A 17,384-nucleotide genomic window follows, 5' to 3' on the forward strand; every position below is an offset into this window, starting at 1 on the left:
TTATCTATGTACCAGTGAATGCCATACTTTGTACCTTGTACAATTGTTGTGCAAGAAAGTTATTATTATTATTATCTACTTTTTTTCCAGCGATCATCTGAGCCTGGTAGAGGTTTAGTAGCTGATATGCCAGCATCTACAGTTGCGCCATCTGGCGTTCCCATGGGGCATCTCAATTTCCTTTATGTAATTGCATTGGCATAATCCCGATAATTATGATGGACGTAATTGACTGAATTAGTTAAACTAAAAGAAGGAATCACGAAAAAAAGGAAGAAAACATTGTGTTGCAGTCGTTAGTGACATCCCTCATTGCTATTTTTAGTGTCGGTGTGTCTACATACACGTGTAACGGTAGTTGTGAAGTTGAACAAAAATCTAGTAATTTATGTAGGATCTCACATAAAGTATTACTTTACTTTTGGTTGGGCATAATACCGTCTAAGCAGTGCTGATATGGTCTCAGAATCGTGTCGCTTTGAATTCAAACGACGATTTGTGTTCAGCATAGTTTTCTATCTTAAGTATGCAACCATATTTTTGTTATTTACAGACGTTTCGAAAGGCCTACTTTCTGTCTTCAGCAGTGTATTAAAAATAAGCTTGTCCTATCAGTGCAAGGAAAACTTGTCCTATTGTGACGTAATTGTCCTATTGTGACGTAATTGCAAAGTAAATTGGATCTATTGTGACGTGATTGCACTGATAGGACAAGCTTACTTTACATATTTTGTGTGTTTTACATGAACAAAGGCAGCGTCTGTGGAGAACAACAAGTAAGGTTGTGGCAAACAAATTTGTAGTTTGATACTGAGAAAACTATGTTAAACGGATTTGCCATTTGAAACTGATTTAACTAAAAAAAATTACGGATTGAACTTACGGATCAAGGACATTATATAGAATGCCCTTGGTTATATATTTCTTGTTAGATAAAATCATTATTAAAACCTATTTTGTGATGAAAAGAACTGAAAAATAACGTTATCAAACTAAAATTGTTCCTGGTGATATCAGTGCTATTAAATTGGTTATGTTCAACGTAGCAACAAGCACAGATCTGTTTCCGAAATTCCCGCGCGAAGTCATCTTGGGTTCACCAGCAGCTAATAACACTTCCGGGTCGAACGAAACATGACGCAATGGTGGGACTAACCATTTCCAAGCAACAGGGGATTAGATTTCGAATATAAGATTTACTATCGATCTTTAACCTGGACATAGATTAAAACGATTGTCGAAAAAGTCAGTTACTATTTCAAAATGATAAAATTTATAGATTTGTTGAATTCTGATAACAGATAAAAAGAGAATTCAATCTTATATTTCACAGAATACCCTCGAAGCGTTTGAATGGAACATTCTGGTGATGTAAACACAACCTACGTAAATCCTTTGTGTAGAGGAAAAGGGAGGGCGATACATAAAAAGCTAAAACAATCCAGGTATATGCGTGTGTGGTGTCAGGGAACCTTTTAGAATCCACAAAATGTTCTAACCACCAAGAAACGACAGTCGGGGTGAACGCAGTGTGGTGTTAGCGGGACGCAAGCGAGAGAGGAACCGAGGACATATAATTTCTGCCGCCTGGCCATTGTTGTTGTCGCTGATCGTAAATCTTTTTCAAGCGAAGGACGAAGTGAGGTTTGTGTCCTTGCAAACCCGGGAGTGGACTTAAACATTTCTCCTAATCCACCTTAGCCAGGAAAATATATAAGGTATGTATGATTATATTAGACCTTAAAGTACACCATCATAGGAACGCATTGTGTTGCTAAATGCGTAAGAAATTATATATCTGTCCTTTATATGGTTCGATCTAACTAATGTCCTGCAAACTGGTTCAGACCAGTACTAGTATGCTCACCAATTATACCTTTAGACGTACTAACCACAAATATGCAGTTACGTTTGCTATTGTAAGAGAGCTTGGAATGAGAACGATATCTCACAGTCAATGTCTATTTGGCAGATTGGGCTATAAATTTTGGTATTAATAAGTAGTATTCCACCTTTTAGACCTATTGTCTTTTGACTAATTCAAGGGAACAATGGTTTTGTCGCATGTATTTTTGGTTTTCAACTTCATAACTGGTTTGATCTTGGTTTAAAATGTGTAACATCTTACAGTCGAACGCTCAGGTTCTTTTGTTTGCGTTGTTTTCACCGCAATCTGTTATGCACCCCCCTCCCCACCATTTCATTTTACTGTGATTTTACATGGTGTTCACACACACAGGCGTACGTCCGTTTCAAGGGCACAAATGTCCAGTTCAAGGGCACAAATGTACCCTTTTTTTTTTTAAATTCAACCAAACCTCCCTTTCAAGGGAACAAATAAAGCTTTCGTACATTTAGGACACACATTTTGTAATACGCACGTGCGCACTCTTCTGACGTAGTTTTTCTGTTTTGGGATGTTCCTTATCATTTATTATAACATTATCTCCATTGTTATTAAAGAAGGGACAACACAGACTTCTCAAAGTATCAAATAAAATGATTAAAGCCTTTATAATATGAAAACATCATGAAACAAAACTAATTGTCCATGTTCATGCTAGGCCAATGCAATACGTGACCTTTTTCTTATTAACGACCAACAAATTCGGAATGGTGACCAATTTAAAGCAATCTCGCTTTAAAAAGTGTTCATCGCATGTGTCAATTTTTGAATGTATAATTTTTTTTTGTGTTCCTTTGCCGTCTCTTACGTTTACCTACAATGGTCCGGAACTGTTTTCGTAGCCCAATCAACCGTGCATTGTTTGGGTGTCCTTGGGGTGACTGAAACAATGGATATCAATTTACATACATTAAAGATGGCGCTTTCAACAATAACAACACGTGTGCTTGAAAGGGAGGGGGCACACTATTTCGTGCCTTCAAGATGTAATTTAGGGCGAAAATCTCCCCCCATTTTTTTTTTAAATTCATTTTATTGTCATATCACACTGTACTAAAACGTGTAAATCATCTATAGAATATGTGCTCAATTCGGCACGGTATGAAAAAAAGGCAGATCGCTTACAGTACAAACTTCAAAAAGTGGGAGGTTTGAGGACAAAGAAAATTTCAGGAACGCACATTCACAAGGATGTGTGTGGGGTGGGGGGATAACCCATATAATTTTTATGCTGATTTTCCCAGAATTTGGGTACCGTAGCGACTAACCTAAATCCCTGGTAATCATCACATATCATAAAGAAATCTCTCTTTACACGACAAAAGTACAGCGACTTTCGTAAGGTCTTTTACAACTATACATGCAAACAACAAACAATGGTATACAAAACGATTAACCTACGTACAAGTATATGAATACTTCAACATGTAGATAGAATGAATGAACTTATCATAGATGTCAACAACGAATTGGTTGTTCATGTTCAAGATGTTGTTATCGTTAGCGTACAAGATAGCCTGGATGCCAGGCCCTCAATCGCTATAAATAGTATAATATCTATCGTGTGGTATAGATATTATATACTAGCACATGTAACATGTATAGAGACTGGGGGTCTTGCATCCAGGCTACTAGCCAGGAAACCATACCATCGGGGGCTCTTCGATATCTCTACTGCATTGGAGTGATGCCCGCCCGCTTAGACAGCTTAGCCCGCTCGGGGTGTGGGTTTACGGCCTTGAATTAAATTATTTCGCGAAACTGTCTATCATATGGCAGCTAAAGTAGGAAAGGCTGCGAAATTCTACATGGCAGCTAAGTGAAAGGCTGACAGAAACGGCTCAATCATAAGCAGACTGGGCCCGGTAAAACACCCCTAAGCCGACGACTAGAGACTGGGACCAGGCTACGTGCAAGAAGGGTCAAGGCGATTCTTGGAATGGTTATGATGACAGTGAAACATGATCTCATCTACTGGAAAATAAAGTTTTGTCGACACAACCTAAAAAAAACATATGCCTGGCCGTCGTTTTCGAAAAGTAGAACAGACCATTCATGCCCCGAGCAAGGAGGATAATCTCATTCTAATACATTATTCTACAGATTATTTCTACTGTTAGACATAGCTTAGTTCTTTGTATTTGTCGACTTTCCTGTGCGTACGTTGCCATACATTGTACCAGATACAATTGTCGCGCACTAAAGTTCTTCTTTTATTCTAACCTGCTTGCCCCGAGGGAGATAATAGTAACTGGGGTGTTACCAAAACGTCCCCAGGTAAATGTTGGATGTCAACATGGTTTCTCTACAACGCAGGCTGGCAGGAAGACGTGGTAGAACATTTGCCACCAGCTGGCCACGTTCACCGTCAAAGGACGGGAAGTGTAGCCTCCACCAGGCCTTCCTACAATGGATCGTAGAATTTGGCAAAAAAAGCTCAATAATTGACCAGGAGAGTCAGTCCACGGCAAGTTTAACATTTCCCCCTCGAAGCCTGCAAATGAAAACCTATGGTGGCCAAACTGGCGCTTTGTTTACTGCAAATTCCCCGCCCAATCCCTGAGGCTAGACCTGACCTGTCATTTTTAGCCACCTGTCCTTGTTTTGGCCACAGTGCCCACAGGTGACAAAGCGTTTCAAATGCCGACCTCCCATGTTATCTGAGAACCTATGTTTTACGCAAGGAACCAGACATTCTTTGAAGGATTTGGCCAATTTAGACATTTGTTGATAAAAAGATGTCTAATGAGGATGCTTCCGCGGTACTTGGTTGGTTGGAAAGGTTCCATTCTACGATCGTTCTAGGAAAATACGAATTTTTGAACACATCAATCCGAGGTTGAAAAGTCCGATAGATTTGCTTGGAGACATTTGAAAGCCTATGTTGGCCTAGCCTGGTCCTAGTCTCTAGGGGTCGGCTTACGGGTGTTTTCCCGGGCCCAGTCTGCTTATGATTGAACCGTTTATCTCAGCATGTCTACTGAGCTGCCATATAGAATTTCGCAGCCTTTCTACTTAAGCTGCCATACACAGTTTCGCCGTCACCCTAGCGAGATGAGCTAATTTAATCCAAGGCCGTAAACCCACCCCCGAGAGGGCTAAGCTATCTGGTCAAAACAGGGCCGTACAGACATCGGGGAGCCCCGATGGTATGGTTTCCAGGGTAATGGTGGCCAAACGCCTCTAGCAAATATTTCCCCTGTAGCCGGCGTAGTTAGTCTTAGCCGGCGTAGTTAGTCTGGCTACTAGCTGGCTAAATCAGACATGTTTGATTGATGTCTACTCAGCCTTAGGCAAGAACGCCTTCTATCGCAGCTGCAGTCGGTAAGATGTTCCCGTGGCGCAAGTGGTAACGCAACCCCGCTGCTTCACCATCTGGATCAAATTCCGTGGATCCTAGGGCCCAAGTTCGATCCTAGGGATCTAGGGGTCAACTCGAGCTCGGACATGTTGTAAGGGAATGCATTCGTCATTTCGGATGGTGACGTAAAGCCGGCGGTCCCGTGTATGAGGGAGCTTCGGGCGTAAGCCTCAAACTTCTGCACGTAAAAGAACCCAACACACTTATCAAGAAGAGTAAAGGTGACCCGGTGTGCTTGGTCAAAAACGCGAGCCGTGGCGAAGCTGCATTGCACTACCACTAGCTACTTGAAAAGCATTATGCTTCACCTCAATCGAGGATGACTGCTTTACTTTACTTAGTCGGTAATGGCTATCCATCAATTTGTACCGACTCAAACTCAGTCATAGACGTAAAAGATTAGATTTACTCAGAAAACAGTACCACTTTTCTTCCAAACATCGTGACTTGTGACACTGGACTACCGACAATAATCACACGACGTGTACAGAATTGGGTGTGTTGCTGCACGTGTGCTCTGGAGCTGAAGTATAAGTCGTTAAACCCGTTCAGCAGTGCCTTAAGCCCCTGTCACACCTGTGCGTATATACAAGACCGCAGGAGTTGCGTTTTAACACGTTTTTGGTTTAGGTTGAGTTTGCAGTCGAAGAAGTAATTTCTTTGGTTTGATAACTAGACTGCTCAACGGTGGGTCAAAGAAGAAAACAATTCAGAGCTAATATACCTACAACCAACAAAAAAGTTACTGCGGAACTCACACGCACTCTAATATAACGTTACGCACCAGTTTGACAGGGTCATTACCGGGAGTTTATACACGCAGTTTATACCGGCTGGGTTACACACGCATTTTCAAGCGCGCTCGAGTGTTCTCCAAGTGTACTTGGAAACGCGTGTGTAGACCCAGCTTTAGACTTGAAGCAGCCAGGTGTAGATTGTAACTACTAAAAACAAATTCACTCTCGGTTCATGTATGTAAGACATAATGCTACTTCAATCGGCGGAGTAATAAGGAGCGTGTGTGTGTGTGTGTGTGTATGTATGTATGTATGTGTGTGTGTGCGTGCCTGCGCGTCTCCGATTTGCGTAACTAATTCTGCCCCAACTTAACCACAATACATCCAATGAATCTGACTCGAGCCAGTTTGAAACCGGTTCGAACCGCGTTTACAACCCCAAGTGCACTACACGTTGTACTTATGATATCTACAATGTTAATTGTTAATTAACATTTCAGGCAGATGCTAGCTAATGGTGTTGGACTATGGCACAAGTGGAAACGCGGACATACTATGTGGGAACGAACACTTGGCTCTCGACAACTGTTGACTCCATTGCGAAAATAAAGGTAGGATGGAAATATGTTTCTTTGTTTTTTTGTTTGTTTGTTTGTTTGTTTGTTGTAGATTGCTGAATTTTTCGCTCTTGGATCCACCATTTGGGGAGGCTGAGGCGTAAAACTTCTATATTTTAATTTATAGATAATCCAACACACTTATGGGAGGATGTAAGAGTGTGCTTGGCTGAAAACAACTGTCAAAAAAGCAACACGGTAAAGGATGCTATTGATAAACACTTTTTATTTCTTTATTTGAAATAGCAATTACTGGATATGATTTTGGAAACGGTCAGACGTTTCAAGTAGCATCCACTACTTTTCGTCAGTGACACTGAGCAAGATTTTTCGATCAGCAGGTTTTTAACTAGTCTCCAAGCAGACCCAACGGTTGCAAAGACCGTATCCAACTGGCAGAAGGATTTTTTTTTGCAATCTGACGGTGCCTGACAAGCTTCTCTGGCTAGCTTGTTCGATTTTGGCACCGTGGAGATCTGCTTGGAGATTAGTTTTTAACCACGAACGTTGCTTGAGTAACTGCTATTTGGCGTATCTTATTACCTGTGTGAGTGTGTGTCTAACCTTCATCGACGTACTTTTCTTTTTTGTTTACGAAGGTGCCAGCGACAATGACGCGTGAAGACATCGTCCCCAAACCGACCACTATGCCAGAGGGCCTGGAAGGGCTCTGTCATGACGCCTGGTCCTGGGAGGAACAGGAGCTAGAGCCCGACTTCGCCCAGATCGAAATAGGGGGAATCAAGAACAGGACGGTGATATTTCACCCCACATGGTCCCGCGGCACTGTGGCTGTGCGCGCCACCAAACCTCTAGACAGGGACGGCGTCCACTACTGGGAAATTAGGGTGAGAGGATTTATCTTGTGTACTTGTGGAAAAGAAGGCCACAACCTCAATATTTTTAGCCTCTACCAGGCTCCGCGGATCGCTGGGAAAATAGTATAAATCGGCCAAATAGAGTGAAAAGTATGCCAAGGGTATGTTTTATGTCTTCTAGAAACTACGATATATATAATGAAGAACTATGTGAATTTGTGTACAAATGTTTCAAGAAGAGAGAAGAGACTCTGTAGATTTAGATGGAATATGGAACAATGTTCCTTTTCTTTAACTTCATGTTACCTAATGCATTTAGCCCATGTTGGGCATGAATATAAAATAAAGTTCATTGTCATTGTTAAAGAAATTAAATGTGTCAGTGAGCGTGACTGTAGCTTTCGTTGACTGTAAGTTCAATCTTACTCCAAACGAAAATGAGATTTTGAGTTTTAAGGCCCAGATATCGCTCAGGTTGCCTTTAAAATGACCTCTATTTCGTGTCTCTCCTAGATTTCAGAGCGTCTATTCGGCACAAGCATGATGTTCGGAATCGGCAGCGCCAAAACGAGGCTGAACCTGTACGACTTCATCAGCGTCCTTGGCGAGAACGAGCACAGCTGGGGCCTCAACCACAGGGGCGTCCTGTGGCACAAGGGCGTCGAGCAACCCTTCACCGAACCCTTCGCCGAAAACACCTCGACTACCGTCGGGCTACTGTACAGGAGGGGAACGCTGTCGTACTACAAGGACGGGAAATGTCTCGGCGAGGCCTTCAAAGGACTCGAAAACTATGACGGAGACCTGTTTCCCATGATTGCCTCCACTGCAGCGAAGACGGAAATGGTGCGAGGCGCCGCCCTGCGGGAGTATGACTCACTGCAGGACAGATGCAGGGCGTTGATTTCGTCATGCGTGAGTGAGGCGGAGGACCTCGAAAAGTTGAAGTTGCCATCGCGACTCATCAAGTACATCAAGGATTCTCATCCCACGTGAAATGGTGGACATTCAGTTGCAATCGTTAACAATCTTATAACGCATCATCGTCCAAGGAGAACGTTTAAGGAGATTAAAGGTCATCCAGGTATCTCAAGCGACCGGATGGACCTACGATACAGAGAAGGTCTGACATCTTTGGTAGTATGCATTACCTTTCGTCTCTTTTCAGGTAGCACCCACTACCTTTCGTCATTGAGAAAGGGTAGTGGATGCTAATCTCCAAGCAGATCTACACGGTGCCAAAAATCGTATATGCACCTACGGTGCGGACTTCTTTGGCTGACTGGAGGTTCTCTGGCTAGCATATACAATTTTTAGCACCGTGTAGATCTGCTTGGAGATTAAGTGGATGCTACCTAAAATGTCTGGCCGTTTCCAAAATCTATCGAGTTGTTTCAGGAACATTGTGTATCTTATTACCTGGATGTTTTACCTTCTTTGACATACAAAGGTCCTATTATGGATGTTTTGACCAAGCAAACTAGGCTGATTGTAGGTACTGCTGTCATCGAGCAACACACCAGTTATGGCAGCCCGTACCATTGGTGAGAAAATACTACTTATTGTTGACCAGGTTATGTAAAGAAAGGGTTTATGTAAATGTAAACAGTAAGTTTTTCCAGCTTTTCATTTTCTTATCATCTGTCTTTTCTCCGTGTAATCTTTCTTCTACCTCTCCCTTCTTCTTATCTTTCGTTTTCTTCACCTTTGTTTTACCCTTTCATTTCAACAAACAACCAACTTCGATTTTGCCTCTCGGTGTTCACACACTAGTAGATACACTGTCCGTTTCCCTTCAACATGTAACAAAATAGGAAACACAGTACATGTACTAATGGAGAGTTTAATACTAAAAGTCTGCTTAGAGACTTTAAAGGCATCCAGAGCATTTTTTGAGGCTTGAAACTTGAACAAGAAAACTCAGATTTCTAGTCATTCCTACACATAGTAAGTTTTAATAACACTATACCGTTACATATCGACATTAAAGGAGCAAAGATACGATGTCGCTGTGTGGTGAGAACTGATAAAAAATCCAAGCGCTAATAGACTGATCCTGACTGTTCATCACAATTAGCGGTTCGACCAATGAGACAGTGACTGCATGTCCGTCAAATATTTGTATTTCTATGTTTCAATTTTGCAATTCTACGTTTTGACGGAGGTGGGCGGGGCTATGGTATATGCAGTATTTACAGTAGGCGCTTGAAACTAAAAGATCACAATGTAGCTTATTTTTGTGCTGCTTTTGAGCACTTTTGCTTAGAAATCCGCACCCAAATGTGGCAAATTACATGTCAATTTCATAAAGATTACAGCAACTAGAATATTTCCAGTTTTCAAGCCTCATAAAATGCTCTGGGTGCCTTTAATACTAAAAGTGTGCTTAGAGACTTAATGCTAAAACGTAAGAATACTCCTATTGAGTTGGGATATTTGTGTGGTTCACGCTGCAGTAAATATATATAAATATATATACATGTCTAAGCTGCTAGAATGAATGTATGGAAAAACCTAAGAAAAAAGAATGTATTTAAAGAATTCAGCAATCACGTTGTATGCAATTGAGGGACATTTCAGTAATGTCAATCAGGGGGTGGCATCGCTAGCTTTTCTTCGTTTTAGGGACCAATCGTGTATTAGATAGGGGTAATTGTAAATAATACATATCGTGGAGGAGGGATGTTAGAAAAATGAGACATAGACTTTGTTGAAAAAAGTGTTTAGCTAGTAATATCATGTACATATACAGATTACACAGAAGAAGCCTTAGTTGTTCTCATCGTGTTAGTGTTTAAAAAGCATGTTTAAGTTACCTTTCTTAAAGATTAACGACTTTGGTGCTAAGATTCTGAGGACACAAGAGCACTAGTACATATTATGCTAAGAAGCTACTAGTACAAGTATCTAGAAGTCGTGTCACCAAAGGTTTGGGAGGTATGAAACTGTTATTGGTAATATTGCGACAATTGATTTCAATTGTGTAATTCTGTAACATCTGTTTATACTTGGTAAAAAGATTATGAAGTTCAGCAAAGAACGTACTAGTAAAAGATGGTAACACACTTATAATCTTTTCGCAACAAATGACTTAAGTTTGCTACTAATCATTGCAGTAGTTGAAAAACAATACAGGTTTGGCTATCGCAAACCTGTAAAGATTCGAAGTACCATTGCTTGTATCAAGCAAACTATGTTTCTAGTATCGAGCTAAAGGTTATATATAGTGTTGTGAGCCTTATTGTTCCTATTTTCACATTCAATCTATAATAAGGTTCTTCAGGAAACACATTTCGCCCAGTTCTGTTTATGTTGGGACTTGATGGCGTGGCAATAATTCTACTTGTATCAAGCATGCTTCGTTAAATGCTAATATATGATGAGTTGACGAAAACTACTAACACCAACTGTGTCTTTTTATTCAATGATCCTTAATTGAAAGACTTTCCTATGTAGTCGAGGCCTAGAGTTTCAATGTTTTGTAGCTTTGCCATAGTAGTGTCGTGGCCGTATTGAGTACAACTAGTCTACCAGTCTAGTCTAACCGATTTTATTTTATTTATTTATTTGGCTTTAAAAATTTTACAGGGAGGGCTACCCAACTAGCCGAAGGCTATTACAAAGGGTTAGCCCCGGGAACAATATTCAAAATTCAATAAACATTTTCACAATGCACGCCAAAAAGCACAGTAAGGCGATCTCTTCGGATGTCCCTTGTATGTTGTAGAGCGCGTACTCACAAGCCACGTTGTAGTTCAAAATAAAGCTCAACTATATCTAAATTTTGACAACACCCAAGGGGTGGAAGCATTCACTAGCTCTGCGTGATCACATTTGTCGTAACTCGTCGTACGATTGATGTTGTAAAATTCCAAGCAGGCTGTGAGAGAAACAACCGCTGGCGCCAAGGATCTGTAACAAGTCAGATTAGTTCTACACGACGCATGAACGACTATCCCAAACAGATTTATCTAATACGTCGATAAACGTTGTACCTCTAAGTTTTAAGATACGCAGGGTAACAGTTACTCAAGCAAGTGGATAGATTCTAGAAGCGATCGGACGTTTCAAACTCATTTTTTATGCAATTATTCGTTTGTATGTATGTATGTAGTAGACCTTAGGAAGTCGCTGTGCTTTTGTTGTGTCAATAAAGATCTTCCTGTATTCATAGCATCCAATGGATGCTCACTGACGAAAGATCTGTAGAGTGTAGTAACTGTTACTTGCCAAGAATGCCATAACTTTGCGACGTACGTAGAATACCCAAAGTTTGCGCCCGTAAGACGGACATGACTGGATCCGTATTCAACAACCTTCTCGTGGAGTCTTAAGGTCTCATTCCTGTATTACTCCGGGTGGTTACCCTAAAAGAGTCCGTAGCCCAAAAAATTAACGGCTGCATGAACGTGTGTTTATATCGGTGGGAAATTTCCTTTTAGCCAGCCCAACTGATCTCAAGCGTCAAACTGATGAAAGATTGTTTGTTACTGAAGAAATTAACCGGTAAAGTTCGGCGGCCGCGCGCGAGGTCGGACGTCCACAGCCCTGCATTTCGAGTGATGCGGTCGAGCGCTTACTGCTAGAATGCCATTGGGGGGGAGGGGTGGTAATAGTGAAGTTGTCGCCAATTTTTTTGCATGATCTAGAGTAAATATTCTTAACATAGAAAAAATCTAGAGTAAAAATTCTTAACATAGAAAGAATGCCATTGGTGCATTTACTATAGCTTCATTGCGAACGTGCCCATATAAAACAATTATAAGCATATAGGGCGAAACAACTCATGAATGAGACCTTACGTAACGCAAGGTGAACTGACCTTCAGATTCTCCGGGTAGTTCGTTCTGGCAGTTTCTCCCGTAGAAGCCTTCTGCGCAGAAGCAGATGTATAGGTCACCAAATGCCGAACAGTTCCCGCCGTTTAAACAGGGTTCCGACAGACAGGGTAGAACGTCTGAGAAAAACGTGCAAGTAAGTTAGTATGGTTTTAGGGATGTCTCTTCTGTATCTGTATCTATGTAGCCGGTACAACCGCCATTAGGCATAACTCACCAGCTTTGCAGGCACGCGGCGCGGCAGCAGCTGCTTATATTACACCGAACGGTCTGTTACACCTAGTCTTTGCATATCTGACTGTAACCGTTCTTTAAACCTACTTAGTGAAGATGTTCCTACAGTAATTGATGACAACGAGTTCCATTCTACTAGCTCTTATAGCTCAACTGGTAACAACCTAACAGTTCAGCTACTGGTTCCAATTAGTTGGCACCTGGGAGACCCGGGGTTCAATACTGGAAAGGTATCTCCGTTGGGGCCGCATTCGTCTTTCGGAAAGGACGTAAAATGGGGGTCATATGTTCGAGGAGGTGCCTCGAGCACGTTAAAGGAGAGGGCTAGCAACCCCTCCCTGCTACTAAAACAGCAAGGAAGCTTATTGCTCAATGTGACACTACAATGTGCCACTACATAGCATGTATGGTGTTAGTATTCTACTACGCAGAGACTCCCTCAAGGCCTGTACAATAAACCTTTAAAGATATGGAAATCGTGACCCTAGCATTATTTGTGGTCCGTGAGAAAAGAACGTACCATATTCGCAGTTCTTCCCCATGATCCCGCGGGGACAGTCGCACCTGTAGGCCCCCGGTAGGTCCACACACGTCCCGTTATTCCTACACGGGCTCGACGTGCACTCATTCAGGTCTGGGGGAAAAAACGGGCATACTTATGCTTAGGTCCCAATTGCGCGAATGCCCGTAGGGGGTGTAGTCCCGGCCGGGCCCTGAAGCCACAAATTTGTCCCGGAGGACTGTCGGGGGGGGGGGGGGGGGGCTCCTTGTGTTCGCACGGTTAGCTCACGGCGTGTATTTGCTACCGGCTCCCGTATCGATTTTAAGTCCGAGTAAAATTGCCCCCCCCCCCCTACCTGGACAACACATCCTACGGGCACCGGTACAAATGGGACCGTAACATTACACAGCAATATTTGTTGTCAGTAGACAGAAATTGAACTGACTAGATGGCAAAGAATGGACGACGATTTCTACGGTATAATGAACACTCGTAAAGGTTCTATGGTGTAATGGTTAGCACTCTGGACTCTGAATCCAGTGATCCGAGTTCAAATCTCGGTAGAACCTAGTATACCAATTTTTAAATTCTTTGTATATAATGAATGGATGATTTTATTGCACAACGATTGCATCAGTGACAACGGATGACAATATACAGATAACATAAGTGACAGTTTGTATCTTTTCTTCTTATCACTATATTACTAAATCGGATGAAACCTAAAGTACTTACTAAACGAAACTATTAATATATTGTAAATATTATATTGTCTATGTCTAGGTTACTAACATAGCGACAACCATAGTAAAATTCAAGCGGTAAGAAATAAGGAATATCAACAAATGATAAACACCGATTTAGTACGAAATTGATAGCACTGACCGACTTCACAGCGGGGTCCGAAGAACCCCCTGAGACACTCGCAAGTGAACTCGTCCAACCCGTGTACGCAGACGCCGCTATTCTGACATGGCGACGAGGAACACTCGTCTACATCTGAGGAAACAACAAACAGAACAAACGTGTTATGTTGGTGACATACAAATACACATACACACAAAGCCCGCTGCAGTACCGACGGAAAATGCCAGGGAAACAATTTTTTTGATTGACCTTCGTTTCCACAACCGCTACTCACCGACCAAAAATGATGAAGATCCATCAACGTTTCCGTCACTTTTTTGCAGTACTGTTGGAAAACGCCAGGTGAACCATTTTCGAATATGATCTTTCTTTGCACATCGCCACACCTACCAAACATCATGAAGATCCATCAAAGGTTTCTCAAGTTATGCTCTTGACATACATACAGACCCACCCGACACCTGGGCTAACCGAAAACATAATCTTAACGGCGAAGATAATGGGATGCAAAACCCACAAGTTCTGCTGCAGTACTAAGAAAAGCCGTCAGGAGACCTTTTTTATATGCCAATACCCAACTTCATACCAAATTCTAAAAAAATATAATTAATCTATCTGCTGTTCGTCCACAAGCACACAAAAACATACGTTTCAATTTATTTCAAAATTTTTGTCCGTGGGCTAATTGCAAGTGACATAAAAACGACAGAAAAATGATGTAGAACAGTAATGTTAAGATCTGACATTCGCCTGAGGATGTTTGTATGTCAACGTTAGCTGTCCTTCCATGTGAGTGCTCGGTCCCATCAAAAAGATTCCTACAAATAAAGCTGAAACGATTTGTTTTACATTGTCTAGAATTTGTTGAAATTTTGATCAAATGTAATAACTTCTATCCTTGGTTGATACTGTTTTTTGCCATATTTATTTGCCACTGATCAGTCACTATTGGTTCTTTTTGTTATTTATCTTCTGATAGTTCTGTTGATATGGAATTTTCATATTCATTTGTCAACATAAGTTCTGTTTGATTTCAATGTTCTGTAATCTTTGTTTATATTGATTTTGTTATATTCATTTGCTAATGACACCGTTATTATCATTTTTATGTTTTCTGTTGCCACCTTTACTTATTGTATTTTCCCGTACTTTGTTTTTTCTTGTTTTCTGTTATGTTAATTTTGTGAAATGCAATAAAAAGATATTAAAAAAATAATGAAAATTTAAAAAAAGCTAAAACGATTAACATAATCGACTTTGAGTTTTAAAAAAAAAATTGGTATCAAGTCACCTTCTCCGCAGTTGGTTCCGGCGTATCCGTCCACGCATGCGCACACGTACTTCCCTGGGACATCGAAGCAGGCCCCGCCATTCAGGCACGGCCAGGATTCACACTCGTCTAGATCTGTGTCAATAACAGGTGCAAATTTTACTCAGATATATTTGCTATCAATTGCAAGTAACGTGTACTAAGGCCACAGCAAGTAAATTTTATGGATGACATCCTCCGCAGACTCCAAAACTAATGAGATAGGGCGAAAAAAATACAAGGCAGGCAAAAAGAAAGATTCCTATATCTTAAAATTTTGAGATCATAAATCTTGTTTAACAAGAATTGAGGCGACAAAATATGAAATCACGACCGACAGGTCGTTTATTCCTGTATTCAATTGCAACCAATGAGGTTTCATATATAATATAAAACCTCCTTGATTCAACAGTAAACATGTCGTTGTAGATGTGTATACATCTCAATAGACTAACTACAACAAATGCAGAAAAAAGCTTGTTGTACCATCATCTGAAGCAACTACACTGGGTATTCATATGCAATGAAACACCGTGTGTATACATTTCAATTAACTACAACCTAGGACATTATATAATGCAAGGTATATTTGCCAATTTTTGGCATGTTGACCATCGTCGGAGGGCAATGAAATTTCTTGGTTTTTTTTCTGGCGAAAATTAATGAACGCGCTGATGTCATCCATAAGAATTACTTGCTGTGGCCTAACATAACTCCACCAGGGTACATAACTCCGCCACCCTTAACAAGATACTTCCAAATAGATCTCCAACCAAACATCCCCCAGATCAACTCTTATCATGTTTTCCTTCATGGCAGGGAAACATACTGCTTTTGCTCAGGTCTCCTCCGAACAAAAAAGGTCAATGACCTGGACCAGACGACTGTCACCATGGTAACTGGAGGTGTAGCTGAAACGCTGTGGTGTTGGATTACGTACATAATGATCCTTAATGTAGGAAGTGGCAGGACAGAGCTGGAGGGGCTGGTCACCATATATATGAATGTGTTTGAGTAAGAATAAACAGAGCAGAATTTTTTCAGGCTAAACCATATGAAGGTAAACATTATATTTGCTTACGTATATATACAAATATTAGTAATACCTTTCTAGTTAGTTAACTAGACATCATGCATGAACAAATACTACATAGAATGGAAGAAAGGCGTGCAGTTAGCTAGACATCATGCATGAACAAATACTACATAGAATGGAAGAAAGGCGTGCAGTGATCAAAGTCTCATAAAGGTTCTATTGTGTAATGGTTAGCCCTCTGGACTCTGAATCCAGCGATCCGAGTTCAAATCTCGGTAGAACCTTGAGAAAAATTCTATTTTTCTCATATAAACATATAACAAAAACGCTCTTAGATACTGTGTTAAGAATGGCGTGTATGCAACCAGATATATTTGTTGTAATGTAGACAAAAATCTGTACATGATTTACAAACCAACCCGAGTGCGTAACGCATAGCACATAGACTGATACACGATCGGGAGATTGTGTGCTTCGGAGTGGTTCTATGGTGTAATGGTTAGCACTCTGGACTCTGAATCCAGCGATCCGAGTTCAAATCTCGGTAGAACCTGAATAAATAACTTTTATTTTGTTAAAAAAACATGGAAAAAAATCTCGTCCAAATCTATATTACAAACAGTGGCACTCTCAACCACAATATTTGTTATCATCAAATCAGACACAATGTACAATGTACTTCAGTTTACGCTAAGTTTCCTCGATGACAAACTTTATGACTCATAATACACACACAGAACAAACAAGATCTCTGCTATAAACGCTCACTCTATAGCGGTTCTATGGTGTATAATGGTTAACACTCTGGACTCCAGCGATCCGAGTTCAAATTTCGGTAGAACCTGAACAATTAACTTTCCTTTTGTATAAAAACATTTGGAAAAAAGCTCGTCCAAATCTATATTACAAACAGTGGCACCCTCAACCACAATAGTTATTAGCCAAAATGTAAAAGTAAAATGTACTTCAGTTTACTCTAAGTTTCTTCGATGACAAACTTTATAACTCATAATACACATACAGAACAAACAAGACCTCTGCGGTAAGCGCTGACACTACATCGGTTCTATGGTGTAATGGTTAGCACTCTGGACTCTGAATCCAGCGATCCTAGTTCAAATCTCGGTAGAACCTATAATCCCTTTTTTCTCTCATGAAT

The 17,384-nt window shown here is 40.9% G+C and overlaps 2 protein-coding genes and 3 non-coding genes across 5 annotated transcripts in view; 4 read left to right on the forward strand and 1 right to left on the reverse strand.

Annotated features, from left to right (window-relative positions):
* Positions 1–17,384, reverse strand: part of LOC136424013 (delta-like protein C) — a 31,229-nt gene that overhangs the window by 1,948 nt on the left and 11,897 nt on the right. The window contains exons 9-12 of the mRNA XM_066412412.1: positions 15,172–15,285; positions 13,899–14,012; positions 13,032–13,145; positions 12,262–12,396 (exon numbers count right to left, since the gene is read on the reverse strand). Coding sequence (XP_066268509.1) covers positions 12,262–12,396; positions 13,032–13,145; positions 13,899–14,012; positions 15,172–15,285 — 477 coding nt within the window. The remainder of the gene's footprint in view (positions 1–12,261; positions 12,397–13,031; positions 13,146–13,898; positions 14,013–15,171; positions 15,286–17,384) is intronic.
* Positions 1,363–8,460, forward strand: LOC136424288 (SPRY domain-containing SOCS box protein 3-like). The gene is made up of 4 exons (XM_066412831.1): positions 1,363–1,718; positions 6,505–6,615; positions 7,221–7,469; positions 7,953–8,460. Exons 2-4 carry the CDS (start codon positions 6,532–6,534, stop codon positions 8,433–8,435), a joined length of 816 nt encoding a protein of 271 aa, XP_066268928.1. The 5' UTR covers positions 1,363–1,718; positions 6,505–6,531; the 3' UTR covers positions 8,436–8,460.
* On the forward strand, positions 13,511–13,582 carry Trnaq-cug (transfer RNA glutamine (anticodon CUG)). The gene has a single exon. It is a non-coding gene; the product is annotated as a tRNA-Gln (tRNA).
* Trnaq-cug (transfer RNA glutamine (anticodon CUG)) lies at positions 16,707–16,778 on the forward strand. Its single transcript has one exon. It is a non-coding gene; the product is annotated as a tRNA-Gln (tRNA).
* On the forward strand, positions 17,288–17,359 carry Trnaq-cug (transfer RNA glutamine (anticodon CUG)). The gene has a single exon. It is a non-coding gene; the product is annotated as a tRNA-Gln (tRNA).

The sequence above is a fragment of the Branchiostoma lanceolatum genome, chromosome 18 (assembly GCF_035083965.1).
Source record: "Branchiostoma lanceolatum isolate klBraLanc5 chromosome 18, klBraLanc5.hap2, whole genome shotgun sequence".
NCBI lineage: Eukaryota > Metazoa > Chordata > Leptocardii > Amphioxiformes > Branchiostomatidae > Branchiostoma > Branchiostoma lanceolatum.

Bases quoted from the DNA above. Each gene is read 5' to 3' on its own strand.
- LOC136424288 (XM_066412831.1), top strand. From the start codon at position 6,532: ATGGCACAAGTGGAAACGCGGACATACTATGTGGGAACGAACACTTGG. The intron at 6,616-7,220 runs GTAGGATGGAAA...TTGTTTACGAAG, and splicing joins ACTCCATTGCGAAAATAAAG to GTGCCAGCGACAATGACGCG. The intron at 7,470-7,952 runs GTGAGAGGATTT...TGTCTCTCCTAG, and splicing joins TCCACTACTGGGAAATTAGG to ATTTCAGAGCGTCTATTCGG.